Source organism: Erpetoichthys calabaricus, chromosome 18, assembly GCF_900747795.2.
Source record: "Erpetoichthys calabaricus chromosome 18, fErpCal1.3, whole genome shotgun sequence".
NCBI lineage: Eukaryota > Metazoa > Chordata > Cladistia > Polypteriformes > Polypteridae > Erpetoichthys > Erpetoichthys calabaricus.
Window position 1 is genome coordinate 88,990,495 of NC_041411.2, and position 23,321 is coordinate 89,013,815.

Consider the following 23,321-nt stretch of genomic DNA (forward strand, 5'->3'; position numbering starts at 1 on the left):
TTAAAAATATGCAGTCGTTAGTAGTGATTGCAATGGTCAGTGCTGCTGCTGAGATGCTTTACAAGGTGAAAGGCAAAGGGAAAGAGATAAGGGATCAGAAGATTGAGCAAAGAAGAGCAAAGATTGAAACTGGGAGGAGAAATTGAACCGTTGTCAAAACCAAATCAAAACCAAAAATCAAAGTCAGAAAAATGTAACCTAGCATTCTTTAACCGGACAACCAGAAAAGCAAAGAAAACGCAAGAAAAGTCTTTAATATATCTGCAATCTTGGATAGCGATGGGATGAAGGGGTGACCTTTACAACGTGTCATGTAGATAATGTCACTAGTTCATTGCCAGCTAGTTCATTACTAAAATGAGAACACAACCAATGTCAGTGCCCAGTAAAAAAATAAACATGCCGTTAAAGACAGTACAAAATACCATACCATAATATTTTCTAAGACCGCTTAATCCTGAGCAGGGTTGTGGGGGGCTGGAGCCTATCCCAGCAAGTACAGGGCACAAGGCAAGAACAATCCCCCAGCCAGTCCTGCTCAGACAGTACAAACAATTTTAGACAATTTAAATAACTGTTCATTACCACAAACGATGACAAAATTAATTCTCTACTATACAAAACCTTAACTGGATGCAAAAATAGCCAATAAAACATGATGATATTTTCATAAGAAGTAAAAGATAAATATGATTCATAACAGCAGCCTCACAGCTCCAGACATTTCTCAGACTGTCTCTAGATACAGTATCTACAGTAGAATTATCTGAATAAAAATTATAAACAAGACAGAATGAGGACTCAAATATTATTTTCTCTTTTTATTGTCTATATATATAAAATTCACTAAGCCACCAGCGAGCAAGACACCCATGGAGCACGCAGGACGGAGCCACACCCACCAACTCTAAGACCATTGGATACGACGACAACTCGCAGAGCGACGCCCACCAACTCAGATGCAGCAACTCACAAAACAGGGCATCATTCGCGTTTGTTTCTGTTACAATTCACATGCACCTCTGAGCCACATTGACTTTTCATTATTCTTTTCGGTTACGACGCACGACCACGTCCACCATCGCAAGCTGTTTTACACGCCATGGTCTTAGAGTTGGTGGGCGTGTCTCCGTCAGTTTCTCTTGCAAGAGGGCACATGACCAGGCAGTGTGTATGCTTCGAGAACGAGGGTGGACGCGGCAGGACCATCTAAGAAGAGGCATGTTTGTCGTGGATGTGAATCGCTGTATGCAGCATGTAAAACAGTTTGTTTGTCGCGGGTGTGAATCGCTGTATGCAGCGTGTAAAACAGTTTGCGAGGGGTATCCCATGGTCTTAGAGTTGGTGGGCGGGTCTCTGTGAGTTGCTCTTGCGAGCGGGTACATGAGCAGGCAGTGTGTATTCCTCGAGAACGAGGGTGGATGTGGCAGGACCATCTAAGAAGAAGCATGTTTGTCGCAGATGTGAATCGCTGTATGCGGCGTGTAAAACAGTTTGTTTGTCGCAGATGTGAATCGCTGAATGAGCATGCGACGGTGGTCCTCCAATTGTCAGTCACGGACAGTTGTATGTTGCCCTCTCCAGAGTTCCATCTTTTCATTCACCTACAGTCGTATCCTCAAACCCACCCCATTTGGACAACTGTGTCTTTCAGGAAGTGTTCACCCATCAATACATAATTATGCGGCGTATGAAGACTCAAATATTATTTTCTCTTTTTATTATTTTATTTAAAGCCTTAGAACATTTTGGCGCAAACAGGCCATTTATCCCAACAAAGCTCTCCGTTCCTATCTCGTAAAGTCCTCCTGTCTACCACGCTAGCTTATTCTATATGCCCGCAGTTATCTCATCCATCCATTATCCAACCTGCTACATCCTAAATACAGGGTCACGGGGGTCTGCTGGAGCCAATCCCAGCCAACACAGGGCACAAGGCAGGGAACAAATCCTGGGCAGGGCGCCAGCCCACCTCAGGGCGTGCACACAAACCCACACACCAAGCACACACTAGGGACAATTTAGGATTGCCAATGCACCTAACCTGCATGTCTTTGGACTGTGGGAGGAAACCGGAGTACCTGGAGGAAACCCACACAGATGCGGGGAGAACATACAAACTCCACGCAGGGAGGATCTGGGAAGTGAACCCAGGTCTCCTAACTGCGAGGCAGCAGCGCTGCCACTGCGCCTGTGAAGAAAAATTCCCTAACGCTTGTGCAAAATCTACCCTTAACAAGTGCTCTCATATTCTTGTTGAACTAATTTTAAAGTAACAGTCTTGACACACTGTACTAATTAATCACTTTCACAATTTTGAACACTTCAGTCAAGTCTCCTCTTAATCTTATTTTGCTTAAACTGAAAAGGCTCAGCTCTTTTAATCTTTACTTATAATTCATCCCCTGTAGCCCAATATTCAGCCTAGTTGCTCTTGTCAGTGCTTTTTCTAGTGCTGCTTTCATAGCCTGGAGACCAAAACTTCACACAGTACTTGACATGAGGCCTCACCAGTGCCCAACCTCCTTGGATGTGTAGTCTGTTCATTATGATATGTCACCTCACTTTCTGTTATCCTTCTTAATGGCTTCTGAACACTGTTTTGCAGTCCACTAAAACGCCAAAGTTCTTCTCATAAGTACTGCTTCAATTTTCAGACCTTCCACTGTGTACTCAAATCTAATATTTTTACTTTCTGCATTTAATTACATTAAATTTCATCTGCTACAAATTTGATAAAGCCTGTATAATGTCCAAGTCCTTCTGAAATGATTCAATGGATTCCACATTATCTGTCAATCCATCTAGCTTGGAATCATCTGCAAACTCAGCCAGCTTGTTATTTATCTTCCTATCCAAATCATTCATATATATTTTAAGAAAAGCAGCAGCCACAGCACTGACCCTGTGGGACACCATTCCTAACATCATCAGTTTCAAATAAGGTACCTCTCACCATCACCCTCTGCTTCCTGTGTCTAAGCCAGCTCTGTACTCATCTACTTACTACACCCTGGGCGCCCACCTCTTTAGGTTTGATGCCCAACCTCTCACGTTGGACCTTATCAAACACTTTCTGAAAGTCAAGATAAAAATATCATATGCACCACTTTGATTGCATCCTTTAATTGCTTTGGGCTATCAGAATGTATATATGTTTGGTATTTGGAACATTGTATTAATCTCCAAAAGGGAAATTTTCTTTTCGCATGACCTTTGAGGGTCAGAGCGCAGGGTCAGCCATTGCACAGCACCCATGGAGCAATTTGCTTTATGGCACAACCTCAGCAATACTAACAAATGCCTGAGTAAAAGATACAAGGCTCAGCAATTTCTATGTTGCTTCTAGATGAATTCCTTTCGGAAATAATGATCATATTGCTGCAAGTCTATTTAAAGTATATGAGTTAAAAATGAAATAATTTGTAACAGTAACAGAGTATGTTCTCATATTATATCAGAATAACTAATAGCTGTGTTGAAATTAAATAAAAAAAAACAGCCACCGAACCCAAATGAAACATATTTTCCTTTGTATAAAAAATAAACATAAAAAGTATGTGTGCTACAAATCCAAAATAACACCCATAAACAGTACTTATTACAGACACAACGACTTTCTCATCCTGATGCTCTAAATACTTTTGATAAGAAAGCTCAGCATATATAGACAGGTACAAGTCATAACTTACCAAAATAAACTATGGCTAAAAGCCAAATCATGTTTAACGCCTAGGACAGGTCCACATTCAGAGATCTGAAAAAAAGATAAATGATGATTAGATAGATAGATAGATAGATAGATAGATAGATAGATAGATAGATAGATAGATAGATAGATAGATAGATAGATAGATACTTTATTAATCCCAAGGGGAAATTCACATCAAGGAGAAATTCACAAATTATTATTGATTATTATCATTATTAATGGATTATTATCCATTGTCACTTAAAAGGCTCATCTTTCTGCATTTACAGTACATATAACACATTATGTCAATATGAATCAACAGTTGATTTAAGTATAGATAGTAACAGCAAATACTGTACATGCTGTATATCTCAAATTTTATTAACATTTCCAATAAAAATACATATTACTGTACCCCAGCTCAAAAACAGATAATGAAACGTGTTGTCAGTGGTTAATATCTCCAAAAGTCTCCAAAAATATAATTGTTAATAACCGTTGCCTTAATATAAGCTATGTCACTTACTGATGATAGCTCCTCACCATTCCATGTTCAATTATATTTACTGTATTTTTAAAAATGGCAGTGCTTCTGGCATCTAGCTTATTCCTTTGGGTTTTTGCTACAGTTTAACCAAGATATTAAAGTAAACAATTCAGATAAGAAGGAATGAGGTATCTGTAGAAGATCTGTTACACCAGCTAATGTAGATCAATGGCACTAATCTACTATGCCACTCTTCAGAGGCCAGCATCCCTGTGCCACACGTTCCTTACCTTGTAGAGTTCATGCTATGGCAAATTAAGTCTGTTCTCATAACAAATGGAGGGCAAACTACTTGTTAGGGATGTGTACATAATACAGTAAGATGTATGCATGCATGTATGGACTGCAATCTATTTATGTGAAATCTCTCCTTTCCTGGTTCTCACTACTGAACAAGTAGTCCTTGGACACCAGTGTACTCAATAACCTTGACATTTATCTGACTACTGTATTACCCTAATCAAAAAAGGCTTTCTACCAAATTAAGAGCTGAAGAGTTCTTCATTCAAATAAATAGCAGAGCTACCAAAACAAAAAATGTCAATGAATAAAAAAGCAAAGATCAATGTTTTACCCATCCTTCATCAAACCCACTTAATCCATCTGAGATTCATGGGGTCTACAGATGATCAGATTACAACAGCATCAGATACAGCCACTTTATTGGAGATTAGTTCCATAAAATAAAATTACAGGTGTGTACATGAATATAAAATGGAATGGGATGTTCAATGATAGTTCTACTGGACAAGGTACATTTTAAGCCTTATTCTGTATTATCTGAAGGATCTGAAATTGCCTGAGTATAAACAAATGAGAAAAAATGGTCTATGGGAAATTAAATGGCTAAATACAACCCATGCCAAGACAGAAAAATGTACTCTTTTACAAAAGCTGCAATTCAGGGAGACAATGAAACTGTTATTCAAATTAAGTAAGAAGGAAAAAACTGTAGCTTTTATCTTAGCTAGAATAGCTTGTTCCCATCAGTCCCAGCAGACTCCTGTTGCCTAATGGAAATTGTAGTCCCTGTGTCAGCACTGGTTTTTGGGTTGCCCCCCTCTAATTTTATTCCCTCTCCCTGATAAGACATACAGTATACCCTATTTGTTTAAAGTTGGAGCTACAACACACATGCAAAATTTCATAAGGATTGGCTGAGCAATTTTTGCATGATTGGTAAACAGACATTCAAAGAGCTTTCACGTTCATTCATAGAGATTAACTAGCTGTGTTACTCAGCTTCACCCAGGAAACTTCCTATGACAGTAGGCCTCAGTTACAGTGCCGAGGGTTAATTGGATCTTTCAGAAGTATCATATAAGTAATTGAGTACTTTTCTTTATACAATATTGGTTTTGTTTTGGTTTTTTTTCCTCTCCAGGGGCCTTATATTATTAGGTCACTGACCCTCCTTATTCTTGAACATGCTACATACATGAGTAAAATATTTCTGACGTAGATCTTGCTTTTCTAAGAGATTTATTTTTTGTTGATGGTCATTGCTAAACACAATTTTACAGTAAATTGTATTCTTTTGAATTTAAACAAGTAATTACTAAGAATAATGGGAATTTTGCATAAAAATATACATTCTTTCTGTCGTAGATCGTGGTAGTGTTGGTTAGATTTGAATGAAACACTTTGATCTGTAATCTTGTACCATTACAAAGTTTCGAAGGATTTAGATGAAAAGCAACATACACTGAATTGTGGTTTACGTTTACGAGCAAACATTTATGTTACCCATGTAATGAATTGAACGTTTTAAGCAAAGATCAGGTGAAAAGAAAAGAACATTGTGAAACAATGCCCATCTCCTCCATGTTCTGTTTGTGGGAGACCTCTTAAATGAGCTGTGCAAGTGTTTAAACTGACTGTGCTATCTCTACCGGCCTTTACTGCCCCCATGGCTTGAAGAGGGCTGGAAGTTCCCTGTTTCTGTTTTGCAAACTGGAGCGTAAGGGCACAACGCAGACTGACCTCCACGGGGACACCTTACTTCTCCGCAATACTGCATTTATTTTACCACCAAGCTACTCCCCCCCACCCCATTCTTTGAACTTTATGCATGTAAGGGCGTCCAGCAATTCATTCTGGCCTGAATTGTACGCATTTTTATATCACATTGCAAGTATTAGGAACACGCTGACAGAACAGGGACTACTGCCTATACCCAAGGAGGCCACTTATTAACCATGTCTTCTTTGAGTTTCATCTAATCTTTCTTCATCCAGTTCACATTTCATCTTCTATGCAGCTCACCACTTTGACTCTTTTCTGCTGTATGATTACAGCCTCCGATTTGGCCATGGCACTGCTCTGCTTATGGCATTCACTAACATGAAATGCATGACCCATTCCCCTTTGCAATCATTGCTGAAGCAAAAAAGGACATGCTGCCTAAAATTACCCCACTCATCACAGCGTTACTACAGATAAATACTGAGAAATAAAAAACGTGTCGGGTAATTTTCTTTAACGTCATCAAATTTCAATCAAATTAGTCAAAACGTTTTTGATATTTTGGAGTATTTAGTTTTTCTATTGTATGGGAGGTGGGTTTACTCTAAATATTGAAAGATCAAAATGATGAGTGAGTGAGTGAGTGAGTGAGTGAGTGAACTTTGCAAAATACATATATATGCAAAATCAAAAAGAACAGCCATGTTAACTGAAGGGCACATGAACATGCGATTTTGCAATAGAAAATAAAATGACTAGGAACCGCAGTATCCAATCATTTCCAGTACTCACTTTGGCTTGTTGGGCGGCGCAGTGGGTAGCGCTGCTGCCTCGCAGTTAGGAGACCCGGGTTCGCTTCCCGGGTCCTCCCTGCGTGGAGTTTGCATGTTCTCCCCGTGTCTGCGTGGGTTTCCTCCCACAGACCAAAGACATGCAGGTTAGGTGCATTGGCGATCCTAAATTGTCCCTAGTGTGTGCTTGGTGTGTGGGTGTGCCCTGTGGTAGGCTGGCGCCCTGCCCAGGATTTGTTTCCTGCCTTGCACCCTGTGTTGACTGGGATTGGCTCCAGCAGACCCCCGTGACCCTGTAGTTAGGATATAGCGGGTTGGATAATGGCTGGATGGACTTTGGCTTGTGAGAGTAGGGACCCATTAAAATGGCATTGAGCACGATGCTGAAAAACCCCGGCTGTTGCACCAGTCTTTCACACTGCACATTCATGAAGAAATCCACAATCACTCAATACAGACTTGCCAATTAATGACACAATGCAGGCCTATGGGAAATTCAGAGATGCTAATCAACGTAACTTGTAGGTATTCAGAAAGAACGCGGAGAATTCAAATACGTAAAACAATGGTGACGCAAGGAGAGGGTGCAAACTTTATACAGACAGACAGGACTAACCCAAGTCTCTGCTGCATTGCTGTGCCACCAGGATTTTATTGTTATATCACCAAAAGATATCAGAAAAGAAAACTTAATTTTTTCACTACTATTATTTTCAGTTCTGCTGTATTAAATTTTGAAATAGATCAATATAAAACAGCTATAGTGATCGGAATCATTCATATATGCACTTCTTAACTCTTCCCTGACATGATCAGACAGAAGCCAGGCATTGCATGGCATGTGTTCTCATTCACACTTTCGCTTTACATTATACTGGATTAGTTCACAAAAAAGTAGGCATTTAGAAAGAACTACTTTTTTTCTCAAACAATATTTCTGATTTCTATGTTTTCAAAATCATTCATAGTAAAGAAAATGTAAAAAAACTTCACTTTTTTAAAGTTTATGTTTTTCATGCAATTAACATTTAAAATTAACAAAATACTTAAAAACAAAAGTTCTTTTTACACTTCTGTAAACAATAAGCTCCTAATTAATTGTGTATGTATGCCAAAGGCGGGTGTATGGGCCAAGCCTTTAACAATACAGAAGAATGACAATAAACATGAATGTCACAATAGATGGAGCATGTTTTATGTCTGTGAAGCTTATAATAAATTGAGCCCTTCAATTAATGTAGCACTATGTGTTTTAATCACTTCCAAATTTGCCTAGTGAGACAAAACCTTCAATGCTGCTGTCACTTTAATGATATTTCAATCAATCAGCTTTTCATTCAGCATTTCAATTGCTGGCTTGGGTGGTCTCTGTAGTCATGGTAACAAGGAATCAAACTTCACTGATCACTTTCATATTCAGCTTGTGCTCCCCACTTTGATTATATTCAGTACCATGAAGAGGGATTTGCCCCCTTTACTGATTTCTAATATTATTGCAAAATTTTGACACTGAAAAGTTTCAGGCTTCCAAATACAATCGAATATTAGACAATATTAGACAGCACAGGAGTAAATAAATATCACATTATTAACTAATATAATTTATTAAATAAATAAAATGTATCCAAAACTAAATGGAACTATGTGAAAAAGTAATTGCCCCCTCTTACCTAATTGCCTGTGCTGCCTTTAGTTGCAGTGACTAAAACCAAACACTTCATACAATTCAATATCAGTGCTGCACATCATCAGGCAGGAATTTTAGCCCACTCTTCTTTACAGAGCCACTTTAACTTTAGAGAATGAACTACCGTATACAGTTGCGTATAAGTCGGGTCTTGAAACCCGAAAAATCGATCATAAAATCAGACTTATACGCCCGTTCAAAAATTACGACACTTAATTTTTTTTTTTTGCCTCCTCCAAACTCACCCCAGTTTCTCAGACACATCGAATTTTGTTGCAGCAGCAGAGTTACCAATTTCTTTCGCCACTTCAATGACTTTTAATTTAAAACCAGCTTCATATTTTCTTCTGATCGAACACTCCATCGTAGATAAGGGATGCTCTTATGATAAAGGTGTATGAAGGTGTGAGATACAAAAAACAGAAATCAGTGTAAACGTCACTTCGGAATAGTTTGGGTGTTACCATGTAGTCACTTAGACACAATACATAGAAAAAAGGCAGTTTGCACCGTGGTTACTCTCTCAGCTGGGCGTTAGCATATCATAATCTCTTGGACCAATAGTTTGAGTTTTCCGCATTCAACTTATACGACCGACATTATAAAATACTGGAAATAATCAAGCCCCGACTTATCCGCGGGAGAACTTAAATGCGAGTATATACGGTACTTGTTTCAGGTCCTGGAATACTATTGGCTTTAGGTCTAAAAAGGCCAGTGCAAAATTTTAATTTTCCTTCTTTTCAGTAATCCTGGGCTTGCTTTTGTGTTTTGGATCATTGCTGTGCTGCATGACACAACTGCATTTCAGCATCAGTTCAAGGCAGAGCTAAATTCAAGTTTCATCAGATATGGCAAAGTCTTTTATATTCTAAAGCACCAAACATATCCACACCATCACACTGCCGCCACCACCACCCTTGGTATGGTATTCCTCCCATGGAATGCTGTGTTTACTTTGCATCAGTAAAGTTTCACTTGTGTCTCTTCTGTCTACAGAATATTTTCCTTAGGGATCATTTAAGTATTCACTGGCAAATGACAGACGAGCACTGATATTCCTCACAGTAGTTGTTATTGTCCAATGATGTCCATTTTTGACTTTTCTCTTGTATGGAGTTCTAAACACTGACCTTTTCAGATGTTTTAATAATGACTTATAACTTCCAGGCTGATTTGTTGCTGCGCCCTTAGTGTAATTTTCTCAAGCCGGTCACTCCTGGGAAGATCTAGCACATTTCCAGGTGCTTCCTATTTGGAGATAATGTCTCTCATTGTGGTTCATTGGAGGGCCACAGCCATAGAAATGGCTTTGTAGCTCTTTTCACACTGAAATATATTGACAACGTTTTAAATGATCTCTTTAGGTATTTTGACTGAGCACAGCTTTATGTACTTAATAGTGTTTTGGCTGATTAATTCTGTTGGTCAAAACAAGTAAACGTTACACCTAGCAGGGCAAGCTAGAAGTCTGGTTGGGTTCAAGCAGCTGACTCCAGGGCTGTTTTAGACATTATAACAGGGCAGACATAGGGGTGCCATTACAATTTTTAAGCACAGATTGTTGGAGTTTATTCCAAGGTGGGAAGCAGCTAACCAATCCTGGCTGTGGTGTCAGTCCATTATAAGGAAAACTCACCCACACACACCGAGAATTTAGAGCTACCAATTATATTAACCTGCACTTATTTTGTATGTGTGAAGAAACCCAGAGCACCAGGAGAATAACCCAGACAGACACTGAGAGAACGTCCCAACTCCCCCCTGTGACACAGAAGCTTAACTACCTTGTCACCATGCTACCCCAAGACAATTATGGAAAGTCGCATCAAAATGGAAATCAGTGTCAGAGAAAAGCAATAAACATTGGATCATTAAAGAAGACTTCCTTTCAACCAACAAACAAAACGATCATGAGCAATGGAAAGAAGGAACTGTGTACGTTTCACGATTCAGCAACTTTCCAACAGATGGAAACTGATTTTTGAAATACTGATCAACATAAAGGATCAGTAAAAAAACAAACAACACACTATTAAGCAAAAGCATGAAGCCAAAAAGAAGTAACAATGGTGAGATGTACATACTGTAGTCCTCAGAGAAAGACTTTTGAGTTGTGAACCTAAAACATCTCTCTCTATATATGAAATCCAACATCTGTCTGTCTGTAAGTCCGGTTTTCACGAGAGAACTACTTAACAGATTTAGATCGGGTTTGTTTCTATAACTTGCTTGAACATTCCGGTTGATTTTGCAACTTCTCTCATCGCGCTAAGCAGGAACGATTTATTCGTATGAATCCAAGAGACATGCAGCAGGCCAAGGGGGGTTTGAAGCGTGACGTCAGGAGTGGGGAGCCGGGCAGGGCCTTCCTCACTCACGTGCCAGCCTCCGTTCGAGTCGCTCTACCTCTGGCCACGTTTTGGAGTGGACCTTGCCTCCGCTTAGCTAGTGATACCTGTTTGTTTATTAATATTTAAAGTTTGTCCTGTTTCACTATGACACGGGCGGAGCCACGGAGGATGGCTAGTATATAATAAAATATATTTAAGTAAAGGGCAAATGGATGGTGCAGTGATTAATGGGCTTGTGGAGTTTACATTTTCTCCCTGTGTCGGTTTTTTCCCAATGTTCCAGTTTCTATCCAGCAATACATACTGAAGACATGCAGGCTAGATCAACAAACTACTTTAAATAAATATAGGAGTGTGTGACCAAGAACATGTCCAGAGTTAATTCCTGCTTTGTGCCTAACATTCTCAATATAAAATTGATTCAAGAGTTTAGAAAATGGATGCATAAATGGATATTTACTCACAATGCACTTTATATATCAAAATGAAGCAGTGCTGGTCGAAGCCCATTCAGAGCCCTAGGTGGGGTGGATGGACGCCACCCCTCGTTTTCTACAGCAGGTAGTTGGTATTATTAAACTTCAATGACCTGGTCGGGGGTTCTTTTCGGTGTCTGGAGCGCACACCCCCTTTCAGTAGCACAAACTGTGCCCCTTTGTGTATTGTATATACCGCAGAGTTTAAGGAGTGCCCACCTCTTGGGGTACAGAACACGCCCATTTTTAGTGGATAACAGCGCCCACTCAGAATCACCAGAGTTCAACAACCTGGTGTCCCCCTCAGCATCTGGAGCTTGCACCCCTTAACTTCCATAAATGGCGTCCCTCAGTTGACAGCACCCTTGGTGGAAACCTATGTCAACGAATGGATTGACTGGCCTGTCACATTATACAATCAGAATTCTGTACAGAATGACAAAAAAATCCACTAAAATACTTTAGACTGGATGGAACAGTTAGCAGTTTATTTGTCCCCGGGGCAAATTTGGCTTTTTACAGAAACTGAATAAATAAATACATTTTATTATATTGTGACAAACAAAAATCCCTCTCAGATACACACCAGAATGACAAATACTAAAGAAATCTAAAAAGGAACAAAACTTTGAACAAGACAGTAACATTCACAGTGAAGAATAACATAGGCGTATTGCTAGAGGTATAAAGGAGCCAACCACTTCTGCTGAATAATTTGTTGTCTGAAAGTCCTCGGTGTTAGTGTGTCAGAGACAGGATGTGCAGCATTGTTCATAACGGCACTCACTTTTGTTTTCATTCTCTTCCTCCCTTCCACCTCATGCAGGTTTATAGTAAATCGCACAGCTGATTCTGCCTTAGTTTTACAAAGCAGAAATCAGTTTGTGTTTTAAGTAAATAAAACTTAATCGAGAAATATGTAACAACATACAGTAAATGATTTGACAAAGGTGAGTCGAAGATGGAATTTTAAACTGGAGACCTTTTGGGTTGAAGCGGACATCTCCAGCCAGTAGGCACGTAGTATTTACATGATCACATCAAATGATCCTACAGCATTAGTATTAACAGGATGAAGATTTGCTCTGAATGTGCAATATTTACACAAAAGCATACTCCCAAGCTTTCTTCTACTTTGAACTACTCATATCATGGTGTATCTACAGAGCTGCTGTATGAGATCAAACCTTCAAAGGCTTTGCATAAATGTCCAATGAGCTTTAAAGAATTTGGTGACACATTTCAAACAACCCAAATCAAACACTGTATGCTTTTCACCCTAAGGTACTTTACAGTTTGCCTGCTCTATATATACGGTAATGCTAATATGATACTTCAGTTGATAAAATCATACTAAATTCTATATGGACAAAAGGAATCCACCGTATTTTTCTTAATTTACTTTTCAGGAATGAATCCGCTTTTTATTGTATTCTATTCCTATTACACCCTCAGCATTAAATGCATTTTGTTGCTCAAATCAGCTAATGTAGACTTTAAAAAACTAGAGCTTTCTTTTAAATAAAGCACATTTTGAATCACCATTTCAAGTGTAACAGCCACTTTACAGTGCCTGGAGGATTGCAACACACAAATAAAAGTCCTAACAGTTTGGTTAAGGGTAAGCTTTAAGACACATAGCGTATGTATTTTGAAATGATGATGCTAACTGTCCCCAAAACTAGTAAATGAGACCAAAAAGGTATACTTTTGCACATTATTCGCTGCAGTTTTTAGAATACCTCACATGATTTTATGTATAATTCCCTACTAATCAGACTATCAACACTTTATTTCCTGAATATATTCAAAAATATCACAGACTTTCTATTCTTAAAGTAATGTATGTTTGTATACTTAAGAAGATAAAAAATAATAAAAAAAAACTATTATATAAAAAGTTACAAATGAGATATAACATGTAAGAAAAAAAAAAATCAGAAAACTGTACTAAAACAATTTGTCCTGTAAGTTATATCACATGAAAATCAAACAGCACAAAAGTTATTTACAGTACAATACAACATAGTGTGCAAATAAGGAATATGAGCAAGAGCGAGAAAACATTTACTCACAATGAGCTGTGTAGGGGAAGTTCAGTTTGAGCAAAGCTGCTATTCAGGACTTTTAACCAACGTGATGGGTTAAAAGCAGGGCAGGCAAACCAGTCAAACTCAGTGGGAAAACAAACTGAAACATGGCAGCCAATCGGAAGAGCCATTACATTTTTTTTCCAGCCTAGATGGAGTAATGGGATGAATGGATGCTAATTCTTATTCAAATGGCTCCTGTCACACTGAAAGACCTGACTGAAAGAAGGCCCATGGTTTCTAGGCAGGCGGAATGTAGCTGTCTATTCTTTGTGCGGCCCAGCCAAACAAACCAGCTCACACACAGCTCCAACAAATGCAGAAGCCGATAAATCCCTTGCTCTTAATTGATAAAATACAGCAGGCAAAAAAAAATTGTTTAAGTTTCTTGTTCATCCAGCAACAAGCAACAACCCTATGCTGTCAGTAACTTTGTTTCTACTGTGGCATTCATTGCCCGCTATAGAACATAAGAAATCTCTGATAATGGTCAATATTGTTCTTAGTCTTACTTCTGAAGTAATAATAAAAATACATTTTATTTATTTGTAAGCGCTTTTCTAAGTACTCAAGGACACCGAACAATAGATAAAACACACATTGTAAACAAAACTAAAATACAAAAATCAGACACAGCAATTGTAATCAAAGAGAAAAAGCAGTCTTAAACAAATGAGTTTTAAGTTTAGGTTTGAAAAGTGAAAATGATTCAATATTTCTAAGCTCAGATGGTAGTGAGTTCCAGAGCTGGGAAGCAGAGTAACTGAATGCTCTGATCCCCATAGTGGTAAGACGGATGAAGGGGACAGTCAAGTGGATGGAGGAAGAGGACCTAAGTGTGAGGGAGGGAATGGCAACATGGAGGAGGTCAGACAGATATGGACAGGCAAGGTTGTGGAGAACCGAATGCGGAACTTAACTGGTAGCCAGTGAAGTAGTGTATATGCCCCAAATATTAACAAAATTATTGAACAAAATAAAATAATACTAAGTGTAGTAAATGAAGAACTAAAATGCATACAAAATCATACGAAGATGAGTAATGCCACACATTATGAATACAGAGACTACATAGCTGCAATAACCGACTAAAGCATATCTCACAACATCATTTTTTTAGACTTTCAAAAAATCTTTGATTCAGTCTCACTTTGAAGATTAATTTTGAAACTAGAAGTCATAGAAAATTAGAAGCAACCTACAAAAGTGGACTTCAAGTTGGCTAACCAGCCTGAGACAAAGAATAAAAATTAGAGAAGCTTGTTGGTGTAAATTAAGGAGAAGCGCATTTAGGACTGAGGTCATCAGCGGAGGTCTGTCCTTGGACTGTTACTTTTACTGATTTATAAACATGACATGGATTCTGGTGTAGTTAATAAACTTGTGAAATTCACAAATGACACTCAAATTAGAGGAATGGCAGATAGTTGAGGAGGAAGCAAAAACAACTCAAAAAGACTTGGACAAGCTTCAGAACTGGGTGAGCACTTGGAAAATGCAGTTTAATGTAGAAAAGTGCAAAGTGCTACATGTCAGCAAAAGGAACATCAACTATAAATACATGATGGGAGACACTGTCCTGAAGGAAGCAACTTCTTCAAAAAATTAGGAGTTTATGTTGACACAGCATTTTCAATATCTAAGAAAATGTGCCAAATTGAGGAAATAAAATTGAGGAAATAAAATGTTAGGTTATGTAGTAAATACCGTTGAGTATAAATTAAGGGACATTACGTTGAGACTATATAGTACACTAGCGAGACAGCATCTGGAGTACTGTGTCCAGTTCTGGTCACCACGCTACAAGAAAGACAGGTAAAGCCCTGTAGAGGAGATCATCAAGGGGCATCCCAGGACTTAAGGACATGTCCTACCCCGACAGACTCTGAGAATAAAAACTGTTTTGTCTCGAGCAGAGGATACTTCGTGGGAACCTAATCGAGGTCTTTAAAATTCTTAAAGGCATTGATAAAGTTCATCCAGCAGAATTCTTTCAACTTAAGGGTGAAGCAGGGACACTTGTGAAAACTAAGGGAAGAGCACTTAGGACTTCTTCATGTACAGATTTGTGGAAGGAAATCTGGAACAAACCACCAAGACATGTAGTTGAAGCAGAAGCCTTGACAACCTTTAAGAAGTATCTGGATAAGATAGTGGGACAGCTTAGCTACCGATGGACTGAACGGGCTCCTCTCATTTGTCAAGTTTCTTTTGTTCACAAATTTTTTTAACTCTCTCACTGAGTCGAGGGGAGCTGTTGCCTATCTAAGCAGCTTTGGGTACGAAGAGGAAACCAACCATGGGCCGAGTGTGGGTCCACTGAAAGACACCCTCATGTACAACTCCTATACTTAATCATACAGGGCCCGTTTAGAGTAGCCTATCTTATAAAGATTTACTAAGAATGACAGAGGAGGCACACGGTCACACCCATGCCCACCCTTGATATCTTCATTTTTATGTACTAGAGACCCTTTTACTATATAAATGCTAAGAAACATTTAGACATTACTCAACATAGCTTTATACCAGTATCCCACAAAGACGCTGAACTCATGAGAACTTGAAATTCTATAGTAGTGAACGTAGCACCCTGCAGGGCCCCATCTCAAATGACTCATAAAAACTTCAAGACTCATTTTCACTTCACTCAGTGCACAGCCTCATTGTGCTTAGCGGTAAAACTGCAAATTACATACAACCGTGTTGCAACAAAACAAATACGATAATTATGGCTTCTGGCATTGAAAGTAGTGTTGCCTAATTACTGTACATCTGGAATTTTAATTTTCCAGTAAGATTCTATTTAGTGTAAAAAATAAATGTTCCTCAGAAGTTATTTGGGCCAGGAAAATATTTCATAAATATGATTTACAGTTTTCAAGCTTTTTCCTGCACTCACTTTTTAAAAACAATCAGTCTACTTCCACAAACAAAGTATTCAGAAAGTTCTGATTACAATAAACTATTTATTTTTAAGTCCTTCTAGACACTAGGCACTAATACACACATGGGGATCTGACGTTCGCTGGTAATCTGCACTTATTTCATTATTCACTTTTTACTTTATAATTTCTTGAAATATCCAGATATGAGTCTGTTTCTTTATGGTACATAAAAAAGCATCCAAATAGCCCAGTCTGAACATGTGCAAAGCGGGTAGGTCTGCCAAAAAACAACTGGAAGAAAACTCAAAATGAAATAATCTAATCTTTGTATGAATTTGTATGCGGTAGGTTTCCAATAATAGAACACAAATTCACAGAGTTAGAGACATGGAGTGGTTATGTACTGTATGTATCACCAGTATTTGTTAATGGCCTCAGGATACATGATCTAATTTTTTATTGCTGCAGTAAGATCTTTCGCCAGCCTTTGTCACAGAATATATTTATATAACAATAGACTAAGCTGGCGGCTTCTGCGTTGTTTCACTGATAGACAGTGCTTTTGTTATTCTGCATTGGTATGTTACTACATACATATACTGTCTGTCTGTTGTGCTGTCTCACAGCCCACACCATGATGATATACTATAAATATATCATTTTCACAAAGAATTTAAAGATATGTCCCTGGCTGATGGGAAACTTCACATTTACTTTTGGATAAAATAGCCAGCTTCACTATCTGAGACTTTTTGCAAAAGACCTTTGTCATTGCATAGCACAAAGTCGAAAAGCCGCATATATCAGACATTCACGCTTTGAACTGATGAACAGGATCAGCAGGATTTTAACAGAGTGCCAAGCAAGCAGCATGCAGTGCACTCATCCACTGTGCCGTCTTTGACAGCGTTTTTGTGGATCTAAATAAAAGATGAGATATATCAATTACTTTTAGAGACAATCAACCGATCTGTCCCGTTAATAGGCAAGGAAGCGGGAATTAAAAAAAAAAGACATGTAATTGTCATACAGTCCACACAATATTTTACTCTCAACAATATGCAGAAAACAAACGTGACACTAAAAAACTATAAATAATTAGTTTAAGTAACTGTTGCACATTAAACAAGCAGCTAACACCAGGGCTACTCTTGGATCTTTGCTCTTAAACTTTTTCATAGTTAATGGTATTCTTCTTCCTCTTCTTTCCATTTTATATTGGGTTGCTATTTTTTTTTTTTTTTGACTAGATGTCTCCATTAATGGTATTAAAATGAGTTTATATGATGTTTCCTGAATTTAACTTATTACATGTCAATTAATATATTAACAATTTAGGAGAGTACATAATGCAGACAACAGTTCTAGAAGTTACAGTATGCTGCGTAAAATTATATTCTATTTATTTATTTAGGCCGAGTGGTGGCTCTGAGGCTAGGGATCTGCATCTGATTCCACTCTGTTGGACCCTTGAGGAAGGCCCTCAACCTTCAATTGCTCTGTCCTGGATATGACGTTAACCTTCATCCAGGCCTGCAAGCAGGTCCTCCAACTTGCAAAGAAAACTTGGGGGTTGGTGGCAGGATTGGCACTCCAGCCACTGGAAAAAAACCTCACACCATTCCATTCCATTTGAACTTATGTGGTGCTGAGGTGTCACCCATTGCATGACTGCACTTGGGCCCTAAGTAGGGGTCCTGATAATGTGGTAGGTGCGTCAATCTGCTGTTTTTAGTGCACACTCCCAACCTCCCTCTATTTACCATTATTCTGATACTCACATTTTTGTGTCAATTGAACAATACAGCAGTTTCTCCCCGTTTTTGATATTTGTCACACTCTTCATATGAGAAACAATTCTAAAATATGCACAAAAACAGGCAGAAATGGGGATCAGAATTTTCCTGTAGTTACCCCAGTTGCCATCTTATTATAACAAAATAATTAGTGACAATGACAAGTGAATTTGTAATATTTCATTAATTGTTGCCTATATAAAATTATATTTTGGTTAAATAAGCATTTTTATTACCAGACTTATGCCTATACTTTTTATCCTTCCATTTTCTAAACCTAGACAGCCGCCATTTTAGGGTCAGCTGTAAGCCAGGCACAACTGGCACAATCAAATGTATACATGTTTGTATGTAGCACCTTCTCATAATGTACTTTGATGTAATAAATGCAAGAATTGATCAATACACGTATTTCTGAGGCAAGGTAACAGTTGTGCTATTACTCAACTTGATTATTATAATTATTATTCTTTCTAGTAGAGTCAATATTGTCAATAGAAGTTGTATCTATTGTCACACACGTGTGTTTAGGAGACAGCTAAAGGGCCTAAATACAGGTAGTTCCATGCCAGACCGGGGGGGGGGGGGGGGGGGCGGAGTGCACTAATTTTCCCTCTCGATCTTTTGCAGACCATTCTAGGGAAATCCCACCCGGCTCTGGGGCAGCCACTGACATCACTTCTGGTTCCGGTCGGGATGACATCACTTCCGCTACTGGCCTTTAAAGCTGCCATCTTGCTACCTGGAGTTCAGTTCTGTTTTGGACTCGATTGAATGAACATGTCTCTGTTCTTGAATAGCTTTTGCAGCCATAATCGATTAAATGGGTGGCTGCCCCAAACCTTCTCGATGTCTTTTGGTCGTTCTTCTGACAGTGGCGTAGTCGGCAGGATGGAGGAATCCCTGAAGAGAACGGGACCGGACCTGAATCATGTCCAGGTGGGAGAGTACCTGGGCCGAGCTTTCGGGTGGGGAGTGCGTCTCGGGTTTCGGAAAGAACCGGTGCAGACTCCGCTCCCTTTGTCTATCTCTGGGTCACCTCAATTGAATAGGGAGAGTGTCGTTGGGACACACAGACGTGGGCTGGTCTCTATGGGGGATACGATGGGGACTTATTATGCTCTCTCGGAGGAGAGAGTTGTCCGTTCCACCGGGGCTAAGGTCCCAGAGGACGGTGGACATTCCCCAGACCAGCAGGTGAAGAAAATTAAAAACTGGAGGTTTAACCCTGAACGGTCTACCCAAGAACAGCTAGACCTTCTATGGGAAGAGGTGGCCGGCTGGTTAAGGCCCGCTGAATGTACCACCTTTCAGGTAGTGAAAAAAGTGGCCTGTTTTTTGTTCTTAAATAGCCTGCCAGAGCATTTCGCCCAGCCGGTCTGGGGAGAATTTGCAAACATAAACGAGCTCATTGAGCTCATAGAAACATCTAGGGCAGCCTCGCAATTTGAGAGGGCTGAACGGTCCTTACGTAGAAGCCGTAGAGATTACGTCCCTCTTACACTGCCCTCTCGACATACACCGGAATTTGCATCGGAGTCCCCGATGGCGCGGTCCTCGCTCGGAGGCGAGGCGGAATGTAAGTGGAGAGAGAGGGATGGGTTGTGTGCACTTTCAAACCCCCTGGCTTTGGCTCATAAAGGTGAGGTCATAGTAAATGGCCACAAGGTAGAAGCCTTATTTGATTCCGGCAGCAACATTTCTGTTGTTGATTGCCGATATGTACTACCGCGACAGTGGTTAAAAACAAAGACCAGAATTACCTGTGTACACGGAGATGTCCGCGCCTATGACTCCGCCCGGTGTTTCATCTGCCACGGAGGAATACTACGAAAACTCGTTGTGGCTGTACATCCAAATCCACCGTGTGCGGTGATTCTCGGGCGGGACTGGTCTGAAATTAAAAGCGGTGCAGTACTGATCTCGCCTTATTCAAAATTAGGCCTAGTAACCGATGGGAATACACCGTCTCAGGTTGTCTCCACACCGTGTACGCAGCCGGTGGAGAGAGATATGGGAAACCCCGAGGAGGACGGAGAGCTTCCTGGCCCGTCGCGGGCGAATACGTCATCAGTCCGCACCTCACCAGAGCGGGACGACTCTCCGCCCCTTGAGGTCAGCCCGGACCCTCTCTCAGATCTGAGCTTTCAATTCAGACAAACACCGGCATCATTTAGAAGGGAGCAGTGGAATGATGATTCCCTTAAGTTTGCGAAGAATGTAGTAGTCCTCGCCAACGGCCAACGCACCAATCAGCCCATGCCACAAGGACCCCACTTTGTGTTAGAAAATGACTTATTATATCGGGTCAGTGAACACGAGGGGGGAGTGCGGAAGTTGCTGCTAATTCCACGAACTTTCCGGCGGCAAGTTTGTGAGTTAGCGCACGCCCATCTCCTAGGAGGCCACTTGGGCACCGAAAAAACTTTAGAGCGTATTAAGCTCCGCTTTTATTGGCCGGGAATTAACGAGGAGGTTCGCCGCTTCTGTGTTTCGTGCCCGGAATGTCAGCTGCGGCAAATTCCTAGGAGGGACCGTGCTCCTCTCGTTCCCCTCCCCTTAATTGATGTCCCCTTTGAAAGGATAGGGGTCGACATAGTGGGACCCCTGGAACCCTCGGCCCGAGGACATAAATATATATTAGTCCTCGTGGATTATGCAACCCGATATCCAGAAGCTGTCCCATTGTGCTCAGCTAATTCTAAAGCAATCGCACGGGCACTAATGGAGGTCTTTGCACGAGTTGGAATCCCTAAAGAAGTCCTTACGGACCAAGGGACGCCGTTTACCTCGGAGATGTTCAAGGAAACAGCCAAGTTACTCAAAATAAAGCACTTGAGAACCGCGGTGTATCATCCTCAAACCGATGGTTTAGTAGAGAGATTTAATCAGACTCTCAAACAGATGCTTCGCAAGGTGGTCAGCGGGGATGGGAGGAATTGGGATCAGCTCCTCCCCCTCGTACTCTTTGCCTACCGGGAAGTCCCGCAAGCCTCAACGGGGTTCTCACACTTTGAATTATTATATGGGCGACAACCCCGGGGCATATTGGACATTCTAAAGGAAAGTTGGGAAGGAGAGGCCCTTCCCACAACTAATATTTTGGAATATATCGCACAGTTACGCGATAGATTTGCGAAGATTCGACCCATATTAAAAAGTCACATGCAAGAGGCGCAATCAGCACAGGCCCACTATTACGACCGTGGCACGACACTCCGGGAGTTCCAGCCGGGGGATCGAGTCATGGTATTGGTTCCCACCTCCCACTCTAAGCTACTTGCCCACTGGCAAGGGCCATACGAAGTTAAAGAGCGAAAGGGGCTCGTCGACTATTTGGTGAAACAACCCAATCGTCGACCGAGAGAGCAGATATATCACGTGAACCTGCTGAAACCGTGGAAGGAACGGGACCCTGATCCCACCTCCGGCCAGCCCCGCTCCCTTTTTGCTCAAAGTAATACCCTTAACTTCGGGTCTAATTTAAATAACCGACAGAGGCGGGAGCTAGAGATAGTTATCTCGTCCGTCCCGGAGGTGGTTGACGAAATCCCCGGAAGGACTTCTCTGGTTGCCCATGACATTGTGACTGAACCCGGGGTCATAGTCCGAGAACGCCCGTACCGTCTTCCCGAGGCAAAGAAAGCAGAAGTGGAACTGGAAATCAAGCGCATGCTGGATCTAGGAGTCATAGAGGAGAGTCATAGTCCCTGGTCCAGCCCAATTGTCTTGGTTCCTAAGCCCGACGGAAGTTGGAGGTTTTGCAATGACTTCCGTCGACTTAATCAGGTCTCACTATTTGATGCTTATCCCATGCCTCGAGTGGACGACCTCCTTGAGAGGCTTGGACAGGCAGAATACTTGACCACACTTGACATGACCAAAGGGTACTGGCAGGTTCCTTTAACGGACCCCGCAAAGGGTAAAACCGCGTTTAGCACCCCTAGTGGGCACTGGCAGTATCGTGTCCTTCCATTCGGGTTACATGGGGCTCCTGCAACTTTCCAGCGTCTGGTGGACAAAGTGCTCCGCCCCCATTACACGTATAGTGCTGCCTACCTGGATGACGTCGTCATCTATTCCAGCACCTGGAAGGAACACCTACAGCACGTTGGAGCCGTGTTATGGACATTGGGAGAAGCCGGTCTTCGTATCAACCCAAAGAAATGTTTCTTTGGATTGGAGGAAGCCAAGTATTTGGGCTACCTGGTGGGTCGTGGTACGGTGAAGCCACAGTGCTCTAAAATACAAGCCATTTTGACATGGCCCCGTCCACGAACCAAGCGGCAAGTCCAAGCATTTCTCGGATTAGCGGGGTATTACCGCCGGTTTGTACCACGTTTTTCGGAGAGGGCCGTGCCCTTGACTAATTTGACAAAGAAGAGGGCTCCTAACACTGTGGTATGGACTGATATGACTGAGGCAGCCTTCAGTGACTTAAAAAGGGCCCTGACGTCGGCACCCGTTTTAAAGGCGCCTGATTTTTCACGGCCTTTTATTCTCCAGACGGACGCTTCGGACACAGGCCTAGGGGCAGTGCTGAGCCAAAGTGTCGATGGTGCTGAACACCCCATCATGTTTCTGAGCTGGAAACTGTTGGATCGGGAGACCAGATACGCGGCAGTGGAGAGGGAGGCTCTTGCGATTAAGTGGGTGATCACACAGTTGAGATACTACCTCTTGGGTCGGGAGTTTACTCTAGTCACGGACCATGCCCCTTTACAGTGGATGGCCCTACACAAAGAGTCTAACCCGCGAGTCACGAGGTGGTTCCTCGATTTGCAACATTACAAGTTTTCGCTCATTCATCGGAAGGGTTCTCTACACGCCAATGCCGACGCTCTCTCCCGTGTTCACGACCTCTCGGTGCAGGACGCCCGACCCGACGGGTCTGGGCTAAGGGGGGGCCCTGTCACACACGTGTGTTTAGGAGACAGCTAAAGGGCCTAAATACAGGTAGTTCCATGCCAGACCGGGGGGGGCGGAGTGCACTAATTTTCCCTCTCGATCTTTTGCAGACCATTCTAGGGAAA

At 41.1% G+C, this 23,321-nt stretch overlaps 1 protein-coding gene across 1 annotated transcript in view; it reads right to left on the reverse strand.

The window, feature by feature from the left end:
- The window catches only part of lamb2l (laminin, beta 2-like), a 168,664-nt gene that overhangs the window by 122,156 nt on the left and 23,187 nt on the right, over nt 1-23,321 (reverse strand). The window contains exon 2 of the mRNA XM_028825429.2: nt 3,693-3,757. Coding sequence (XP_028681262.2) covers nt 3,693-3,723 — 31 coding nt within the window. The 5' untranslated portion in view covers nt 3,724-3,757. The remainder of the gene's footprint in view (nt 1-3,692; nt 3,758-23,321) is intronic.